Source organism: Pieris napi, chromosome 11, assembly GCF_905475465.1.
Source record: "Pieris napi chromosome 11, ilPieNapi1.2, whole genome shotgun sequence".
NCBI classification, from domain to species: Eukaryota; Metazoa; Arthropoda; class Insecta; order Lepidoptera; family Pieridae; genus Pieris; species Pieris napi.
The window spans coordinates 9,497,005-9,516,088 of NC_062244.1; the positions used below are offsets into that span (position 1 = coordinate 9,497,005).

General features: G+C 36.0%; 1 protein-coding gene across 8 annotated transcripts in view; it reads right to left on the reverse strand.

Moving 5' to 3' along the window:
* LOC125053671 (dystrophin, isoforms A/C/F/G/H-like) overlaps window positions 1-14,689 on the reverse strand; it is a 358,079-nt gene extending 343,390 nt beyond the window's left edge. For 3 of the 8 annotated variants that reach the window (XM_047655161.1, XM_047655155.1, XM_047655160.1), the window contains exons 1-7: window positions 11,844-12,416; window positions 5,710-5,771; window positions 3,888-3,980; window positions 3,016-3,463; window positions 2,218-2,522; window positions 1,261-1,657; window positions 146-823 (exon numbers count right to left, since the gene is read on the reverse strand). In XM_047655161.1, the coding sequence (XP_047511117.1) occupies window positions 146-823; window positions 1,261-1,657; window positions 2,218-2,522; window positions 3,016-3,463; window positions 3,888-3,980; window positions 5,710-5,771; window positions 11,844-11,955 (2,095 nt within the window). In that variant the 5' untranslated portion in view covers window positions 11,956-12,416. Of the gene's footprint in view, window positions 1-145; window positions 824-1,260; window positions 1,658-2,217; window positions 2,523-3,015; window positions 3,464-3,887; window positions 3,981-5,709; window positions 5,772-10,665; window positions 10,978-11,843; window positions 12,417-14,649 lie in introns of those variants that run through there. The other 5 variants (XM_047655163.1, XM_047655162.1, XM_047655156.1 and 2 more) reach the window with 4 other exon arrangements.
* Between the last annotated feature and the right edge of the window lie 4,395 nt (window positions 14,690-19,084).

Here is a 19,084-nt window from a genome sequence, read left to right on the forward strand (position 1 = left end):
TCGCTTGTATTTAAAATCTTGTTATTTTGAAACTTTTATGTGTATGTGTGTATTAAGTGACGTCATATTTTCATTTAACTTTTAGGTACCTATACATGTTGTTTTAGGTTTTATAAATAAAGAAAATGCAGTTGAAAACGGTTACCTTTAAACGAAGCGTCGGCGGCGAGACGCGCGTGTATCTCTTCGACGCTGGCGAGGTCGTTGCGGCGCTCTTCACTCTCGTGTTGAACTCGCTGCAACTCATTTCGTGTTTCGCTTCGCCATTCGTCCGCGGATGCCGTCCACACACGTTCCAAGCACTCTCGCAGCGCCCTTTCGGCTTCTTCAGCCCACGTCTCAAAGGCGCGGTAGCCGACCTGAAAGTCTCCGGCCCGCTCGAGTCGTGGCTTCTTCTGGGTGCCACCGAACTCGGTCGGGTCTTTGGGAGACTCCTCCGCACTCGGATCGAGTTCGAAACCCAGCTCCTTTATGCGGTCGACCTGCACCTGAAGAATCATGTCGAGTGCGTCGAGTCGATCGTACAGCTCTTCGGCATCTTCGATTGCGTCACTGGCTAACGCCGCGCGTGTGTCGGTCAATGAACGCCTGCAGCGCTGTAATTCAGCAACGCGAGCGAGTACTTCGCCCACTTCGCTGACGGGACAGGCTTCCATGCGCTTTAGGTCCCGCTCGAGGCTTTCGGCGGCCGTCCGTAAGTCGGCGGCTCTTTGGTCGGCAGCGTGCTGGTCTTGCGCACGCCGAAGTCGGTCCAACGTCCACTGGCAGGCGTGAGACCAGCGCTCACCGAGCGCGCGCAGCTGGTCTTCGATTTCCGTTACATCTGTGTACAGATTATCTTAATATATAAAAATTACGCGTCACGTTGCTTGTCCGCTATGGACTCCTAAACCACTTAACCGAAATCAATAAATTTTGAACACCGTGTGCAGTTTGATCTCACCTTAAAGATAGGTTAGCTTACATATATATATTCTTCTGTACGTGTGTATGTGAACTTATCGATCTTATTTTTTATGTGGTGAAAATGCGCATACGCAGGCTCGCGCTATAGATGTTGAGCTTGACGCTGGGACTGTAGCGCTTGGTCTACACCCAAAGGCCTCTGCTTTTCAGAGTGGTAGACCACACCCACTAAAAACACCTCAGCCCTTCATACGCCCTTAAGATGGGCCCAACCTTCGCCCTAACACGTCTACATATAAGTTGTTATCAGTTATTTTTTTAAAGTATTTGTTAACTTTTAAATGCAAGACTAACCGTCGTGATCGTGCTCGTCGTCGACAACGACGACGCAGTCGGCGAGCGCATCGACGAGCGGTTGCTGCGTGCGCAAGTCCGCGTGCAGCGCTCGCGCTTCCGCCAGTCCCGCGCCTTCAGCCTCCATTCGGGACATGCGGTCCTCGGTGGCGGTGAGCCAGCGTCGAAAAGCGTCGAGATGGCGCTGCTGGGCGGCCATGAGGTCTGCATGGACAGAGCTCTGGCGGCGCATAGCTGCCACTCGCAGCTGCTCCCAGCGCTCGTTTAGCAGTCGCATCTGCAGTCGTACTTCGCCGGCTTCTTCGCGGCTTAGCGCTCCGTCGCGAAGCAGACGCGCGCCTTCCTCTAGCACCGCACCTACGCGGCACTGCTGGCCGGACAACTCGAGCAGGAACTTCTGCACACGGGGTAACATTGTCTACTCAATAAAGTGTTCAAGTAATGTTAATGTTAATAAACTAAACAATAGATACAACCTCTTTCATTTACCTTTTATTGAGCTTGTTAATTAAATATATTTACAGTCAAAACCGTTTACGACGACATCGTTTAGAACAATATACCGGTTATATTGACCAAAATCAAAGGCCCCTGAATTCTATTGTATTAGGTACTTAATAACAACGTCATCGGCTGTTATGACTATCGGTTTTTAGGACCAAATATGAGTAGTCCCTTCGATGTCGGTATATTTAGACTATATATATATTTATTTATTTATTTGTACTACAAAATTAAGACAAACAAAAAAATACGGAAAGCGGTACCATCCCTACAACATGCGGACACGACCAACGAAATCAAGTAGATACAAAAACATATTTCTATCTCAATAGTTAGATTTTATATTGAATTTCACATACCTTTCATTGAATCTATTCTGCTATTCCTTGTGAAAGCAAGAAACATTGAAAATGATAAGAACACAGTATACACATAAAAAATAACAATAATCACCTCGTGCGTATGAAAGCGTTCCTTGAGCAGTGCGAGATGCTCGCCCGGCGCGGCGGGCGGCGATGGAGCGGGTTGAGAATGCGCCGCTAACCGCTCTTCACCCGCCAACAACGCCGCTAGCGCTTCTTCCAACGCTGCTCCATACGCTCCGAGTTCCACAGAACACGTCGTGGCACTCGAGACGGGGCGGGACGCGGTCGCCTCACATACTTCCGTCTCCTCAGACTCACCGTGAGGTAGCGATTGGAAGAGGCACATTACGTACATCATTATTGACTTCTTGTCCGGATTGGGCGTGTTTACGTCTGGAAATTGTTAAAAGTTTATTATTAGTTCAGTTTAAATACTTATACTTAAAGCCTAACAGTTAAATATAAGGTGTATATCGATTAAATATATTGTAAATCACATCAGATCAAAATGTATTTATTCTTATTAATATGAATATAAACATTAATATGAAAAACAATTGAAGATTTTTTTTTATAGAACAGGGGGCAAACGGACAGGGGGCAAACGGACAGGAGGCTCACCTGGAGATGGTAAGTGATACCGCCGCCTATGGACACCGCCTCATAGCCAGAGGGCTCGTAAGTGCGTTGCCGGACTTTAAGATCTTAATTTACAATTACCACCAGTTCTCAAATCAAGGTCCGTAAAGCGGGCGAGAAGAACTGGCAAAAAACCCTCCGCTTCTCTTGTTAATCTTAAATAACGGTTACTGTTCAGAAAAGTTTCGGAGGATTTTCTAACCATTGTTTTTTTATTCTAAGTGCCTAGATGTATAACAAAATATACCTTCGGGGTCGAGCAATCGATCGATGCCGAGATGGTCGTGCGCAAGAGTAAATGCGTGTTCGAGTCGCTCGCGGGGCGCACGATCTCGCAACGCTGCATAATCGAAGAGATGTGGTCGGAAACGATGCAGCAGCGCATTAAATGCGAGCCCATCAGCCCAACTGCTCGTAAAGTCTGTGACGTCGACTCCATCATAGCCTGCTGTGTGTGCTCGGCACCAGGCCAGTAGAGTACGTTCGAGAGTCGAATGTGGCGCGTCCGAGGTCAACGGCCGGCCCTGCCAGTGCAGTATAATGCTCCACACGAGCCCTAGTACTAATTTGGGGTTGCCATCGACGATATCCCCGCTGCTAATGTTGACGAGACGAACACCAGCTGTCGCCAACGCCCGCAGAGCACAGTTTACATTGTTCAGTCTGTGCACGCGCATATGCCCTCGCTCTCGCTTCTGCAATGAATATATGAGAATGACGGTAAAATACAAGGCACATCAAAAGATCGACAATATACCAAACATAACACGAACTAAACACAAATATCCAGGCATTATTATTATATTAGTATCTACAGATTAAGTCAAGGCAAAGTAAGGGAAACAACATTCATTAGTGCTTACATCTATAATTTATGGTCCTGTTCCTGTAGAATAAATGTTTGTTTATAGGCTACGAAATTAAATGAGCAATAGCAAAAAATTTATCAAAATAGTGAACACTTTGTATATTATCGTCGTCACAATGATTGGGGGTTCGAATAATATATTCATGAAAATATAAAATTACAATTACATTAGAAAATATAAAACGTGTGTGATCAACTGGGAACGGAAATACAACTTAAAATTATAATTTTTTACATGGGCAAGAACTTACAAATTGTTGTCCCGTCAGTATCTCGAGCAAGGAGAGTAGTGCCTCGCCGTCTCGCAGGTCCTCGCACAAGTCGTGTATCGGCGACTTGCCGTGCTGGAAATTATACAAAAACCAATGAAGTGGTAAACTAATTGTTATACATATCATTTATATGTCAGAACACCTAATAAAATTTTTTTTCGACATTGTGAATAAATTAAAGTTTAAAAATAATAACGTAAGCAATACTACCAAGAATCTAAGTTTATAGTTGAACCATTTTCAAATTTTTGAACCATTTCAATATTTATTTTAATATTGTTACAGACTTCTGAATGAAATGTGAAACGGAGTGATCTATACTTTTAATTAAAAGAATGTGATTATTTATTTTTTTGAAATATTTTGTTTTTATTATTTACTAGCCGTTTAGCGCCCGCTTTGCTGGACGAATTAAAATAAATTTTATGTTTCATTATTTTATTTTTTTCATATTTTTATTATTCTTCTTTTTAACTTCCCGCTAAGAAAATTGAAATATTTCGAAAATCGAGTTTTTAACAGATGTTGACGTTTAGAGGTTCTAGGAAGCCTCCCCGAATGTTTCCGCGGTGAAGTCCGTATGGATAAATTTTCATAAAAGTAAAACAGCAATAAAAAAATGAAGGAACGTTAGAATTCGAAAAATAAAATTTCGCATCGAATGGTGGTAGTTTCATGTCGATACGATCAGTGGTTTAGGCGTGATTGAGCCTCAAACGAAGACCATTTTCATTATATATATATATAGATTTTTATCATCGATAAGCCACGTGTATAAGATGAAATAACTAGCAATATTTTAAATTTAGAACGTTATTTAAACATCCTCTCATGCAATTATAAACATTCAGTCAATTCTAGGCAATAATGAACACTAGTGAGTGGTGGGATATTTCATTCATCAACTGGAGGTCATCGGCCTGTCACACACCAATGTTCATACATCAACATCGACCTTAGCGCGGCTTTGCGGCTTCATACAAGTGATCTGTCTACTACTTATCAATCAGCGGGAATGAGTATCGCATAACGATTTTATTATTCTTTACTTATAATTGATTTTTTTTTTTTTTACTTGGGGAAATGCATTGCGCATACTCTACCGCGGTGCGACTTGCGGGAGGGTTATGTGGGACTCGCGAATGTGCATACCCACTAAAACCCCAAGGCGCCACCAACAATCGCCTTAGGCGAGATGCGGTAACAGCAGAGCCTTATCTGCTTCCCGACATGCGACTTATAATGGATGCCTCAACCCTCAACGAATCCCCAAGCGAAGCAATTTCACTTAGCTAATTAACTTGTACAAAACGTTGACATTATTTTCAGTCCGTATTATTTGACGTGATTTGCTTTCTATTGTTGCAAATTAAAGACAGAGTGAAAATCAGTGTAATAGGAAGCTTAACAAAAATAATAGAGGTGGTATCACACTCAAAAACAAAGTGGAAATGGGCCAGTCATATTATCCGCTTTTGTGATGGCAGATGGGTCAAGATGGTCCTTTTAGTACTATTGTCATTATCCTTATTAGATATGGCCCAGTAGGCAGAAAAAACAGCAGAAACCTGGGGAAATGAAATAAAAGAGATAGCTGATAAGATTCGAGAGTATCTAAGGAGTAGAAGAATTTGGAGGAGGTTTTCACTCTTTCTGAGGTAGTATTTAATATTATAACATAAATTTATATTACTCAAAAAAGGCTGCTTTTATTTTAGTTTGATTCGTATTATCAAAAATCATGCAAAGAATAAATACAATATAGTATAGCGTATATTGTAGCAACTAGCAATATCCATACCTTCGCAAGTTGTGAGTTGATCCATTTCGCGAATGTTTTCTTTTGCACATCTTCTCTTTCATCTGAAACAAATATAATGAATATATAATTTGCTATGGGTGAAATGAGACCAAAGAGTTTTCAAGTACTTTTAATTATGTAATCAGAAAAAATAATACTTCTATATTAATAGAAAAGTTGACTGCGGCTGATATCTACCGCACTGACAGAAAATCTAAATTATAGACAACCACACACATACAATTTTCGACAACTGCGGCGGACACGACCGCCTCACACGCCTTCAAGAGGGTCAGCATGGCATATCACACACATTTAAGGCTTTTATTTAAATATAATTGCACCGAATTGTTTAAAACCCGCGTCTTTTCTACGTGCGCTCTATGTGACAACAGTTTCTATTAACACCGCTATGATAATACAATACGCATAGGCACAAACTAGGCTACACAATTATATTGTGTTTTGTTCTTGGCGCTAGTAATATTACTGAGTATCTGATTTGTACTAAGTTTTTAGTTCAGAAGACGACAGTTCGCGCTTCAACGAGTTTAACGAAACCGCGCCTGCAGCCTTGATACAGGCCTTGCAAGATCCCATTATCAGCTATACACGGCGAAATATACGTAAGTAACATACTACGTATACGTAAGTTGGTCACTTCATTTTCCGAGGAAACTAAATTTGAGAGCATAATTCACTGTCTTGCTCAGAAATGCGGCTACACTGTTTACACTGCGTACCTACGTAGTTATTATTATTTTGACCACAATAGTAGGACAACCATGATATAACAAATATTAAACATATAAATATATAAAAAACTTAAAACGGAGCTGTCCCTCTAATATGTGCATTCAACCAGCAAAGTTAAGTCATACGAAAAACTCTCTATAACGTAAAAACAAGTTAAATTTATTTGGTTTAACCCAATAGCCGTACATTAATTAATCGTTCCCTATAACGAGACCTCTCTATAACGAATAAAAATGCTCGGTCCCTTGAAATTCATTATAAAGAGTTTACACTGTATAATAATATTTATATGTCATGTGTGTATTTTATTTTTTTGTTATGTGTGTGTATTTCATAATTGAAATTAAATAATTCATATAAAAATTTCAATTTTATTAATAATCGATGTCAACAATAATGGTTCCATCACTAGGCCATCGACTCCGAACAGTTGTAACGTGTGTCGGATACTGCAACGCTATAAAAACCTCATAACTTATGCGTGCCGCGAGCGCATACCCGCTCATATGTGCTGACACACGCTGACAAGGGACTTCCGAGATAATTACCTAACACACACCATTTGCATTATCTAGGACTAGTTGCGTAGCGAGATCCTACGTATAATGTATGAACAAGCACTCATTCATAACATACTAATTATGACTATTTAGGTATTTTTATCAAACAAAACGCGCCTATTATTTACAAAGCTACGTACAAAAAATACTATTGAACTACAGTATTAATTGAGGTCTCGCATTAATAACTGTTCAATCTTTTATTCATTGCCTATTACAATAAACAATTGTAACACACACGCGGCAATTAAAACGTCGACGTCTCAATAACTTACTGGGTGTCTAACCTACATACAAAATATATAGACGATTATAATTTCTTGCATTGAATACATATATAAGCTTCCTAGAAATATATTAAAGCTTTATTGCTGACAATGTTAGATGCATTAAGGAATGCATACGATGACTAAGTCGGAGAATTTTTCATACAGTATTGAGAGCTGTTAGTAATATTACTTGCATAGTTCAAATTCATATAAAATAATAATAAAATATTTGCAGATTTACAGATACACTGACTCATATTCAGTAACTACTTTCTCGCGTGGTCCAAGTTTTTTCCCTGATCTCAAGTCGTTACGCTGAATGAAAGTTGCGGTTCCCTTATTGAAGTTAATTGCTCTGTGACCCACTATCAGCTATTTAAGTTATTTCTTTCATTATGATTTCATCATCCGAAATATATATTTACATCTAGGAATAAATACGTATGCGTATACGTACGTCGCATGCATATTTTTTAATATTTTCCAATTGAAAAATTAATTAGAGTGAAATTTTACGATGCGCGCGCACCGTGACAAAAAATTAACAGAATGAAGTTGCCCACGGAAGATGCTACGGCATTGGACATTCGAATAATAATAGAATTTATGTTACACTTAATGTAAGAGAATAATAATAAATATTTATTTATTGAATTTTTCAAATGTAAACTTAACTTTATTTGACTATAAATACGCCTTTTCAAGTCTTTGATTATTTAATTGTAATTAATTATTTGCATGCAATCAATAACTATTTTTAATAATGCCAAAGAAGTATAACTTCTTACGCGCGTACATAAGTACACGCACCCTTTTTTTATAAATAAATACATTTTATGTGGTACATTTTCTAATTATTCTAAAAATGTTATCAACACAACGAGCATACGGCACCTGTGTTCATAGCCCTTTGGATGCATAGGATCAACGGTCTCGGTCAGTGAGCTTCCTTTAAGGATTATAATACGTTTCGTACGTCACAATATAACGGCTCAAGACGCGTGATACGTTCATTGCATAATTATCTTTGCACTTAACCGAAATTACGCTTTATCTATTGAAGTAAAAAATTAAATACATATTTAATAAGCTATATTTAAACACGATTTTTAATGAAATTGGAAAGTGTTGCATTCCTATGTATTTTCGCGAGTCATGCAAAAACTGCTAAATTTATTTCATCGGAAAACTCCGAAACCAGTCGCTTTACAGTAAAAAACGAGACAGTCAGTTAACGTTATATAAGTTATAAATGTGTCTATTGAAAGGGCATCAATCGGGCTATCTTTTATAGATTAAAATATACGACTAAGGGTCTGTTTCACAATGTACGGATAAGTTCTAGATAAGTTCCAAATTAGCTATTAATTACTTATAAGTAGGATAAACACTATTGTTGCGTTTCACGACTGTCAGATAGCGCTATTCGTCACATAAAGTCTATCATAAGTTATGAGTCCGATGAATGTCAAATAGCACAATTTATCTTCCAAATAGTTTATGTGTTGCATAGCTATTTGGTACTTTATCCATACATTGTGAAACAGACGCTTAGAAATTACTTTTGGATCTTAAATACTACTTAATGAGAGTAAATAAATATAAATTTGTTAAAATTTAGTTCCGCGTTAGTTAGCGCGCGGAGAAACCGCATCATGCATGAATGAATTGAAACTTCTTGTAAACGGCCACCTTCTATTTATTATTATTTATCTGTCTGGTACGATTTATAATTCTGTTACTGTTACAACAAATTAATTTGATACAAAGCGAAAAGACAGTTAAGTTAAAATAAAACTCAAGGGGTCACGATCTAATTAATTTCGTTACGTATTTAAATAAAACCGCGAAGCAACAAGATATCTGAATGTCAACCCTAAACTGATTTAACATACTATTTAATGCAATCCATTATTACAACGATGTTTTTTTTAGTTTTACGTTTTTTGTTCTATAATCTAATATTGATTAAGATCAATAGTAAATCAAAAAGAAAGTTAATTAAATTTAGAAAAGGCTTTTTTTGTTCACGACAAATATCGCCCACGTGTCCTACTATTTAATATTAGTAGTATGCATATCTGTGTCATGCCATATTGTGAGATTCATCAACCCACATTGACTTCTTGCTGACCTTTTAGCTTTTTTAAACAAGACATAATATGGTGCAAACTGAACTGGGAATTATATGAAATGTTAACGTTATACAAATCTTTAGTACTTTTAACCACATTTTATGTGTTGATTATTTACTTGTTTTGCGCTGAATTTTTTAGGTTTCTTTTTTAAGAATGTTATGTAATACTACTTGCCGCAATAAACTCATTAATCTGGTATTACTTCATTTTTAATAATACAAAAGCCAGAACATTGAAATAAATCACTAACTATGACTCTACGTGCTATGGTGATTCAGGCGATTTTCCTATGCTAACATTGCATAATTTCATAATCGCTGCAATTCCATAGAATATTATACAGAGTTGTCAGTTAATGTTAGTACTATTTTTAGCAAAATTATAATATGTATTCAGGCTTTATGCAACTTTAGGCAACTTCATGGGCAAAGTTTATGTAATCTGAAGTCACACAGGCATCATCAGTAAATGTGGTTATAAATGGAAATTTTAACTTATAGTTGTATACTTATATTGTTTCCACATAAACAAACATAGACACAACAAGTGTCTGTTCATCTTAATTTGTAACATTAATTTATACTAATTTACTAAAGAAGAGTTCTGACATCATACAATGTGTAATCATTACACACAATCACTTTTGACAATATTAAAATATATATTTATAATAGTTCTAAACCTATTCCAAAAGCTACAGCAATATACACTAAGTCTTTACATAGAAGAAATAACCTTTATAAAATTCAGAAAATGAGAAATTACCACCACTTTCAAATTCATAATTAAACTAAAAAAATTTACTGTATTTGTCATATATTAAGTTTTTCTACAAAAACTGTTTCAGTATTATATTTATTTTATTTTTAATATTAAAATTCTTCAAGTAAAGCCATGGAAAGGTAAGAGACCTAAATTTATATTATAGATAATTTGACATTCCTAAATATGTTACAGACGGATAATCTTGTGTGTAAGAGGAAAGTTGCTTACACTATATCATAGTGTACATAACGAAAGATAAGATAGTGTGTCAGATTTTAACTATAAATGACATAAAATTATGAAGGCGCTGCCGCACGTTACCTAATTACATCACTAGTTTTACTTAATCTTACGATAACTTCAAGGTCTACTTTAAGTAATACAAGCAAGGAGCGAGGTCGCCAGGGCAACGTAGAGCGCCGCCTTGTACTTTCTTAAAGAGTAATAAGATTGACCATACACACTTACCTACACCACTAGACGTCTCCATTTTTTATACGCTTCTAATGAAGTTTATTTTATAATTCGAAGTTTCACCGACATGACCACAAACACTTCGCCACTCCCAACTTTTAAACTTTAGAAAACTTTGCGACGTACACTATATTCTTCACTAAATTTTTCTTAAATACACTTAAGTTCCTTAATAAGTTTCACTCGTATGTTTTAGGATAATATAATCCTTTCTTACTTCAAGAAATGTGAATATTTAGAACTGCACCACAAATACCTCCAAGCTCCGAAACAATTTCCAAGTTAACCACAGTCCACAGAAAATAGAAAACAACAAAACTTCATGTAAACTTCCTTCTGTCAAGTACAGACTACAGAGCATGATAATTTTCGAGCAGGCAAACTAGAATCAGTGTTGCTACACTATTCCATATTCACCGAGAATGTGTTAAATTTATAAACTGAATAAATATTCAGTTTATTTGCAAGGATTCTTTTTATTAAATACATACTTTCAGAGAATATTTTAACAATTTTTGCTGAAGAAACCAAAAAGGCGCTAGATGAGCGATCGTAATAAATAAATATGTTTCCTTTACCTAGATTATGTCTAGGTTCAGGTGACATTAATAATTTTTTTTTCTTATTTTTCGTGACATTCCATTTTTTTGTAAAATATTTTAATATCCACAAGAGGGTTTTCTTCGAAACGCGTAAATTTCGAATTAACACATGCAGTCTTGTGAATGTAGGCATTGTGCTATTACCAGCACGGCGTTAAAGTATACAAGTATGTATCATACAATTTGGGCTAAGCAAATAAACAGAGGAGAATATGAAAAAGTATTGCAGTTGCAGTAGTAATTTTTAATACTTAAAGTTTCTGTGTCAAAGTGTTTTGATGATACAATTCACTAAACGATAAATGAGATTTTCTTGGAGGAATTTTCTATTAAAATAGCTAATGGCAATGACATTTAATATAAACTTGACTAAAATAAGGCTAATTTACTAGCAACCTCAAGTCTTACATCTTTATAGTCTATGTCGATGTTTCTATTGACTCTGGCATAAAACATTTCAATAATTTCCCGCCATATTTTCTCTAAAGTCTAATTAGAATAAGAAACAATCGAATTGTATGTATAATATAATTATTTTTAATGTTTATTTACTATATTTAAATTACTTACTTTTAGTATAGTTTAGATGTACTTCGTAGGGTCCACTTCTGTGCGGTGGAACTTCATCATATTCAATGATCCAAGTTAATTTTCGGCGTTGCAGCGGTGAAGGTAGTGCCATCTTTTGCTCAGCTTATGTACTGTTTCATTTTGTAGCACAAACTTTATAAAGGTTTCTTCTTTTGGACGTAATTTTTTAGTTTATATCATAGAGAATATTATATATAGGATATGATTTAAACATGGCCACTACAAATAGAAGTCGTATGAATTCTTAGTATACACTATGCTAATCTGAATAACGTTTAAGGGCGATTAATATTATTAAATTTATTATTAACCATACAATGGAACGATAATCACATGTTTAATGGCTTTTGAATTTCACAGTAAACTTCAATGTTTTTCGTGAGGCGGACGGACGATCACTTACAAAGGGTTTGAAATAAAAATACTTTCCTTATATTAATCTTCGTATCAAGCATAATAATCGTAAATAATATGATAAAACCAAACTAGATCGTATTTTAAATTAAAGGCTACCTAGAATAAAATTCACTTCACTTTCACTGATCGCACACCTCTTTGATACCGGACCGCATGCTTTTTCTATGTTTTTTATTCGCTGAATATGCGGTTATTTTTAAGTCTCGGGTCCGCACTCCGCGTTAGCCTTGAATGAGAATCGAACAGCCCATTGCCCCATAGTAAATATTATTTAGAACTTTTAGGCTTTGATGATGAATTAAAAAAATATTTATAATATAAAACTCATTAACCACGACTGCTTAAAAGTCAAAACGATTTCGACGTTACGTATGTAAAAATATATATGATATATCTATACGCTTATACTAATTATATTTTAACTATGTAAAATATCCTTTAAATAGGGACCAAATAATATGACAAACAAAAAACATACCTTGTTTATTTTGAAAATAAACAAGGTATGTTAGATTATATTATTGGCTTTTTGTATATGCATATCAGGATTAATAGTAAATCTACATTGCAAATTTAAATGGGACTACATACAATGTATTATTAGATGTATCGTGAGTGGGATTATAAAGATAGAGGCGACCCCAGTCCAGCAGGTTCAGCTCAATATACTACTAGCTACCGCCATGTTAGTCTTTTTATCATACCACAGACTCGCGACGACTACGCGCCCTACTGCTTATTTAAATCTAACTAAAATCTCATTGTTACTAATGCCAATAAAACTATACACATACATTATTATATGTATATTTAAATTAATTTATTAGAAGCTTATTACTGGAGAGAGTTTTGTATATGAGCCATAGAGTTACTGAAGATCAAGCTTTGTTAAAGCTATGACCTTTGCATGCCCCTTAAGGAATGATAGGCATTTCAATTTATATAAAGTGATTTCAGAATAAATTACCAATGCGGGTCGTTTAACATATTATTTATGAGTAATAACCAGTGGGAAGATACTAGGTTCAAATGTAAAATAAGTACTAAGGCATAGTGCGGGGTGTTTTAAGGCCAAATATTATAAAATTGTGCCATCTTAAATTCCTCTTAAGGTTCTTAAGAGATAGAAATTATTGAGGCGCAAATACAGTCTTACGACATAAGTCTTTGACCTAACAGTGAAATGTCATCGCCATGTGGGAATGTTTATCCGTCGAGTCCTACAATTGAAATTAAAATTTGCGTTGCGATCGGGAATCGAACCCTACACGTCACGGGCCCTTTGTTGTTTATGTACCTTTTTATAATTTTTTATATAATTTCAAAGATACGTGATATGATAATTTTAACTTTGTACAATAAACACAGTGAAATAAAAAAGTTTTTATCAGATTATCTTTTGTTTTTTTAATTTAAAGATAATTTGGTCATGACAATTTAAGATTGTGATAGTGAAGTTATTTATCATCTAGTGGTATTCATTTCATATGAAGTCAACCGCTATGTACCTATGTAACTCACTAAATGTTGAACTCTTTTAAATTATTACCACTTTACCACTTAGGCGTAATCTACGTATATACCTAATTCGCATAATTTTACGTGTTACAGTTGTAATAGAATGCTTCCCTTTTAAAAATGTTAGAGTAAATTACTCATTATTTTAACGGAATTTAAATCTATCAAAATAACGATTTACTGTGTTATGTAGCTGTTTAATACATACAATGTTATTGATATTATAATTCTTAATTGTTAAATCGTTTTGGTTTACTGTCCGACCATAAATAATCCATGGAGAATGTAAGCTGATTATTTAAATTGACTAATTATATTTCGATAACCACAGACAGTAAACGAGTCAGTTGCTAACAGGCCAAATGATACAGAATAACTTCATCAGAATATTGTCAAGGTCATCGACTGGCTTTCGTGTTTTCGCATCGCGAAAAACCTTGCTTCCTTGTATGTAAACAACAAACAAATGCTGAGTTCATCCACAGAGTAATTAAACAATTTTTAGGTCGTTTGATTGAAAGGCTAAGTTTGAAATACAATATATACCTAACTGTTAAGAATAAAAAATAAATACGCCGCAAACGAAAAATATAGACTTGTTCCGTTTCATCATTAGGACAATATGAAATTTTAGTTGTATTTAAATATATAGGGCAAATTTAACATGCTAATTACGTGTTATTCATTAAATTCCTACGTAATATTACAATTATTTAATCGTTAACTTTATTATTATTATCTAATCGCGTCCGCCTGGGCTCAAAATGTAGAACATATGCAACTAATAAATAAGTGGTTATCACTGGCACAGTGCACTTTATCATAGACCATCACGATACACGACACTCACTTCGATTAATTCAACTATTTGGACGCGAAGTAATCACGGCACGTGCTCACCACATGCCGCCTGTGGGCATACTATCAAATAGTATCAAGTATTTTGTATAATAATACTATAATAATTCAAAAAGAGCGGGAAATACCGGTTCAAAAAAACGAAAAATCGCATATATAAAACTTTATAAGGGATATTAACGCGAATTTATTACATTATCCACATAATTTGACGACGAGAGCTTTACTGACGTTTATTTTTTATTCATTTAAGTGTTATCTCTGTATTCTCAAAATTACATTTAACGAGACTGAAAATAATATTAGTTAATCAGTTGCAGAATATGTCATGTTATTTCGGAAACGTTTTAAGTGGCTTATCTTACCAAACTGATACTAAACGTTTGCTTATATGTACTAATCTATTCTATATGTACTCGATTCTGACAAAATTTATATATTCTATACTTGTCAAACGTACATGCGTACGGCAACTTCTATGCGGGTTGCGATAAAGGTGAATGGCAGGTGTTTTGACACAGCAGTGAGTACTCAGTAACGTAAAATCAATATACTAACATGGATATACTATTTTAATACCGAAGATTGTTTATGACCGGCATATAGTTGTAGTAATAAATACGCTCCATTCTCATCTGTTAATTACAAATATATTACTAGTTATTTAAAGACCAAAAACTGAACGCATGGTTGCATTAAATATCACATAAACGTATGGTTCGTTGGTTCCTATATTATAAATATTCAATGTACTTTGCGTTAGTGATTAAAGAAACCCACAGGGCGGTCAACGACCCAGCGGTCTATATTGGCCCTATGATTGATCAATGATCGCAATCAATATTTGTCATAATTACGAATGAAGCAGTAGCGACGGAATGCTGATGGGAATCGCGTTTAAGGGACAGGACGCAAACGAGCAGTCACTTTTAATAAAGTGCTAACCGAAGTCAATGGTCACATGCTAAGGGCTTGCGTGCGTTGCGGGCCTTGGAGGGTATGGTTGTATCGGTTCGTAAATACCGGTACTGGCAGCTGGTTCCACAAATAAAAGTGAGAAAAGAGTCTCTAAATATTTCTCCTATTTCAAATATGTTTATATGCAATAATGTATTAATTTTTTTTTGCAAATAACTCCTATCCATCGACCATCCTAATCAGTTTTAATATTACGGTGACATACATTCCAGAATAATACAGTACAAAATTTAAAACAAAATCTAAAGGACATCTATAGTAGAAACCGAGTATCATTAAGTGGATAATTAAAATACACTTTGCTATACGAAAGTCATGAAAGTTTAGATCAAGTTCGAAGATAAAATCAGAGATGGCGCAAATAGCAATTAAAATATTTTATGATTATTTTTCTAATTTATTACATAGACAAAACAAATTTTGGAGCATATATCAAATAATGCAACGAAAAAACGAATAACATTTTTAACATCCCACATTACTCTAAGTCTCAAATTCATAATGCATAAATGACCTGAAGACAATGAATGTCGGCGTGAGGAGGATAACAAGGCGGCGCCACTCGCACCCAGCACCAGCTCTTCTCCCTGGGGCAGGGCGGCATTCGCAATTGCGAAATAGTAATACCTAATATTATTTAAACCACTGCTTCATAAACCCTTGAAAAATATTGTACCTACCTTCATTTATCGAACTAATTTTCCCAAACGATTTGGGGTAAGTAGATAGTTAAATCTGATCCAGGAACAGGTTTATTAGTTCCAACCTCACCAGCCGTAATCGCCTTTTCTATAGGTACTATAATATTATAAAGAGGAAAGGTTTGATTTTTTTTGTTTGAAATGAATAGGCTCCGAAACTACTAGACCGATTTCAAAAATTCTTTCACCGTTGGCAAGCTACACTCTTCCCGAGTGAAATAGGCTATGTTTCATTTTGAAAAAAAATTGGGATGCTTACTAAAACTTGAATAATCTAATCCAAGGTGTAAAAAAATAAAAAAAAAACTTCCTTCAATCGTGTGCGCTGCGAAAACTATTAATGATAGAACAAAATGATGTATCACATTAATTCAGGACACATCACTATCTATAAAAAATGTCGCGACAGCATGTCTCTATCTTTTATAGTTACGTCACAATAAGCGTCCTTTTATTAATTTTTTAATTAAAAAAATTAATAAAAAGGACTAGAAAAGGCTCTTTATTCGTACCTAGGTATTGATCCTTATCAAAATAATTACCTACGTTTCACACAAGCTACAATTTAATGGCATAACCACCAAAAAAGCATGGTGGATTGGTGTTCTCCTGCCGTTTCTCTTGAATAGTTTACTATGTAATATAACAAAAATCTTAGCCACAGCAACGCTTGGCCGAGTCTACTAGTTCATAATAAACTTGGATTTACATTTCAAAATGTTATCCTGAGATTGTGTGCCTACAATAAAAAAACACAACGTTCGTCTCTGTAGGGCGTTTGGTGGTGCCACGCTGTACTGGCACCGCCCGGATCGCCCGCCTTTCGTCAGTGTTACGCTTCCGTCCAGCCTCTGCTCTTTAAACAACTTACAATTCTTTAATCCATCATCGTTGTTTCGTAAAATCTTCTACTAAAGATCTACGCGTGTCACGTGTGTATTTCGCTATAATGCTAGTAGCACGGAAAATTATTATTATGAAATTGGTAGATTTACACATATAATTCAACAATGAATGGAAGATCTGATGCGTCAACATCGACAGATGACGTGCTGAAGGTAATCAGGAGGATTTTTAATTTGAAAATTTGTAATTGTTGTTCTTACCTAAGAGTTGTACTGAGCACTGATTTGTAAATTTATATCTAAGTTGATTGAATAGCACTTTGTTTATACGAGTATACTTCAAAGTTAAAAGTATTTAAGGAAATTGAAATAACAGCAAACATATTCTGCCGTCGTAATATTAAAGAACGCAGTATTTACATAAAAATAATTTTCCTTTTTTGCTAGAAATGACATTATCTTTACATTAATTAATTTTTTTATATAAATAATTTGGAAGTTTGACTTTTATTAATAATAAACGCAGTACATGTATAACATAACCTGTATTTACCAAGAAATAATGCAGCAATCATGAAATACAATGCAGTAGATGTCATACAATGAAAGATTTGACTCTGCTATTTTTTATCTAAAAATCAAACACAGTTGTTACGTAGGAATATATTATTAGATAGTTTTATATATATATATATATATATATATATATATAACAGGGGCAAAGAGGCCGGAGGCTGATCTGATGTTTATTTATTTATTTCGTAATCCTACGGCTAACATTATATAAAAAACAATTATAAAGATATAGCCACATATGGAAACACTTTCAAAAGGAATTAATGTTAAGTGATACCGCCCATAGACACTCAAATAGCAAGGGCCTTTTAAAAGTTGGTACGTACGCTCTTTTCTTGAAGGACCAACGTGCAGTACATAATGAAACCTAGTGTTGAATAATTTGGGTGGGACTGCAACACACTTTAATCGAATTTTTGTTTCGCCAGACGCCAGTAAAGATACTGGCGTCTGGCGAAACAAAAATTTGTGCTACCACCTCGTTCGCCTACATCTTAGTGTAATAAAAGGCGTATGTGTTTCAGGGTCAACCGCTGTGTCTCTTTTACTTCACGCATCCATTCGGCGTGGTGTCACCGGAGCCGCCGCTGGTAACAGTGCCGCCGCCGCACTTGGCGCGCTGCTTTGCCAACACGCCTTTTAGCACCTCAACGCCGGACTACTGCTCCGACTCTACGCCACTTGACGAGCTGCTGCGCCGGGACTCCTTCTCCTCGCTGCTCTCCAGCTCGTTATGGCTGAGCTCGGGGAGCGGCGAGCGGCGCGTGCTACCATGCCATAGACTTCCTCCATTGCGATTGCCCTCCCCGCCGCCTGTTCCAACGCCACCCAAAGCCCTCGCTCCCGCACCGCCCGACAGAGTTTTCTTGCCCCCGATACAACTTTCCCTAGGAGCTCCCGACACAGATCGAGAATGGTTTAGGGATGTGACAAAACGGCCAAAGCTCAGCGGCGTGCGCAGAATGTTGACCGGGTTGGTGCGAAGAAATATTGAAGGTATGAACTTAGTTATTAATTACTCAATCAGATGTTAAGTACATTATTACTCTCATTAAGCTTACATTACGATTTAACACTGGGGGCAGTGTTGGCCTAGTAGCTTCAGCGTGCGACTCTCATCCCTGAGGTCGTAGGCTCGATTTGTGTGTGCTTTATTTATACATCAAAAGGATCTAAGGACATTTAAAGCGTTAAGACTAGATCTGGAGTCACACTGCATTTTCTTTTACATTTACCACGGAGACAGTTCAAAGGAGTTGTTCGCATTAATTCTGCAAATGATTATAAAGCTGATACAGAAATCTGAGGCCCAGATCTAAAAAGGTTG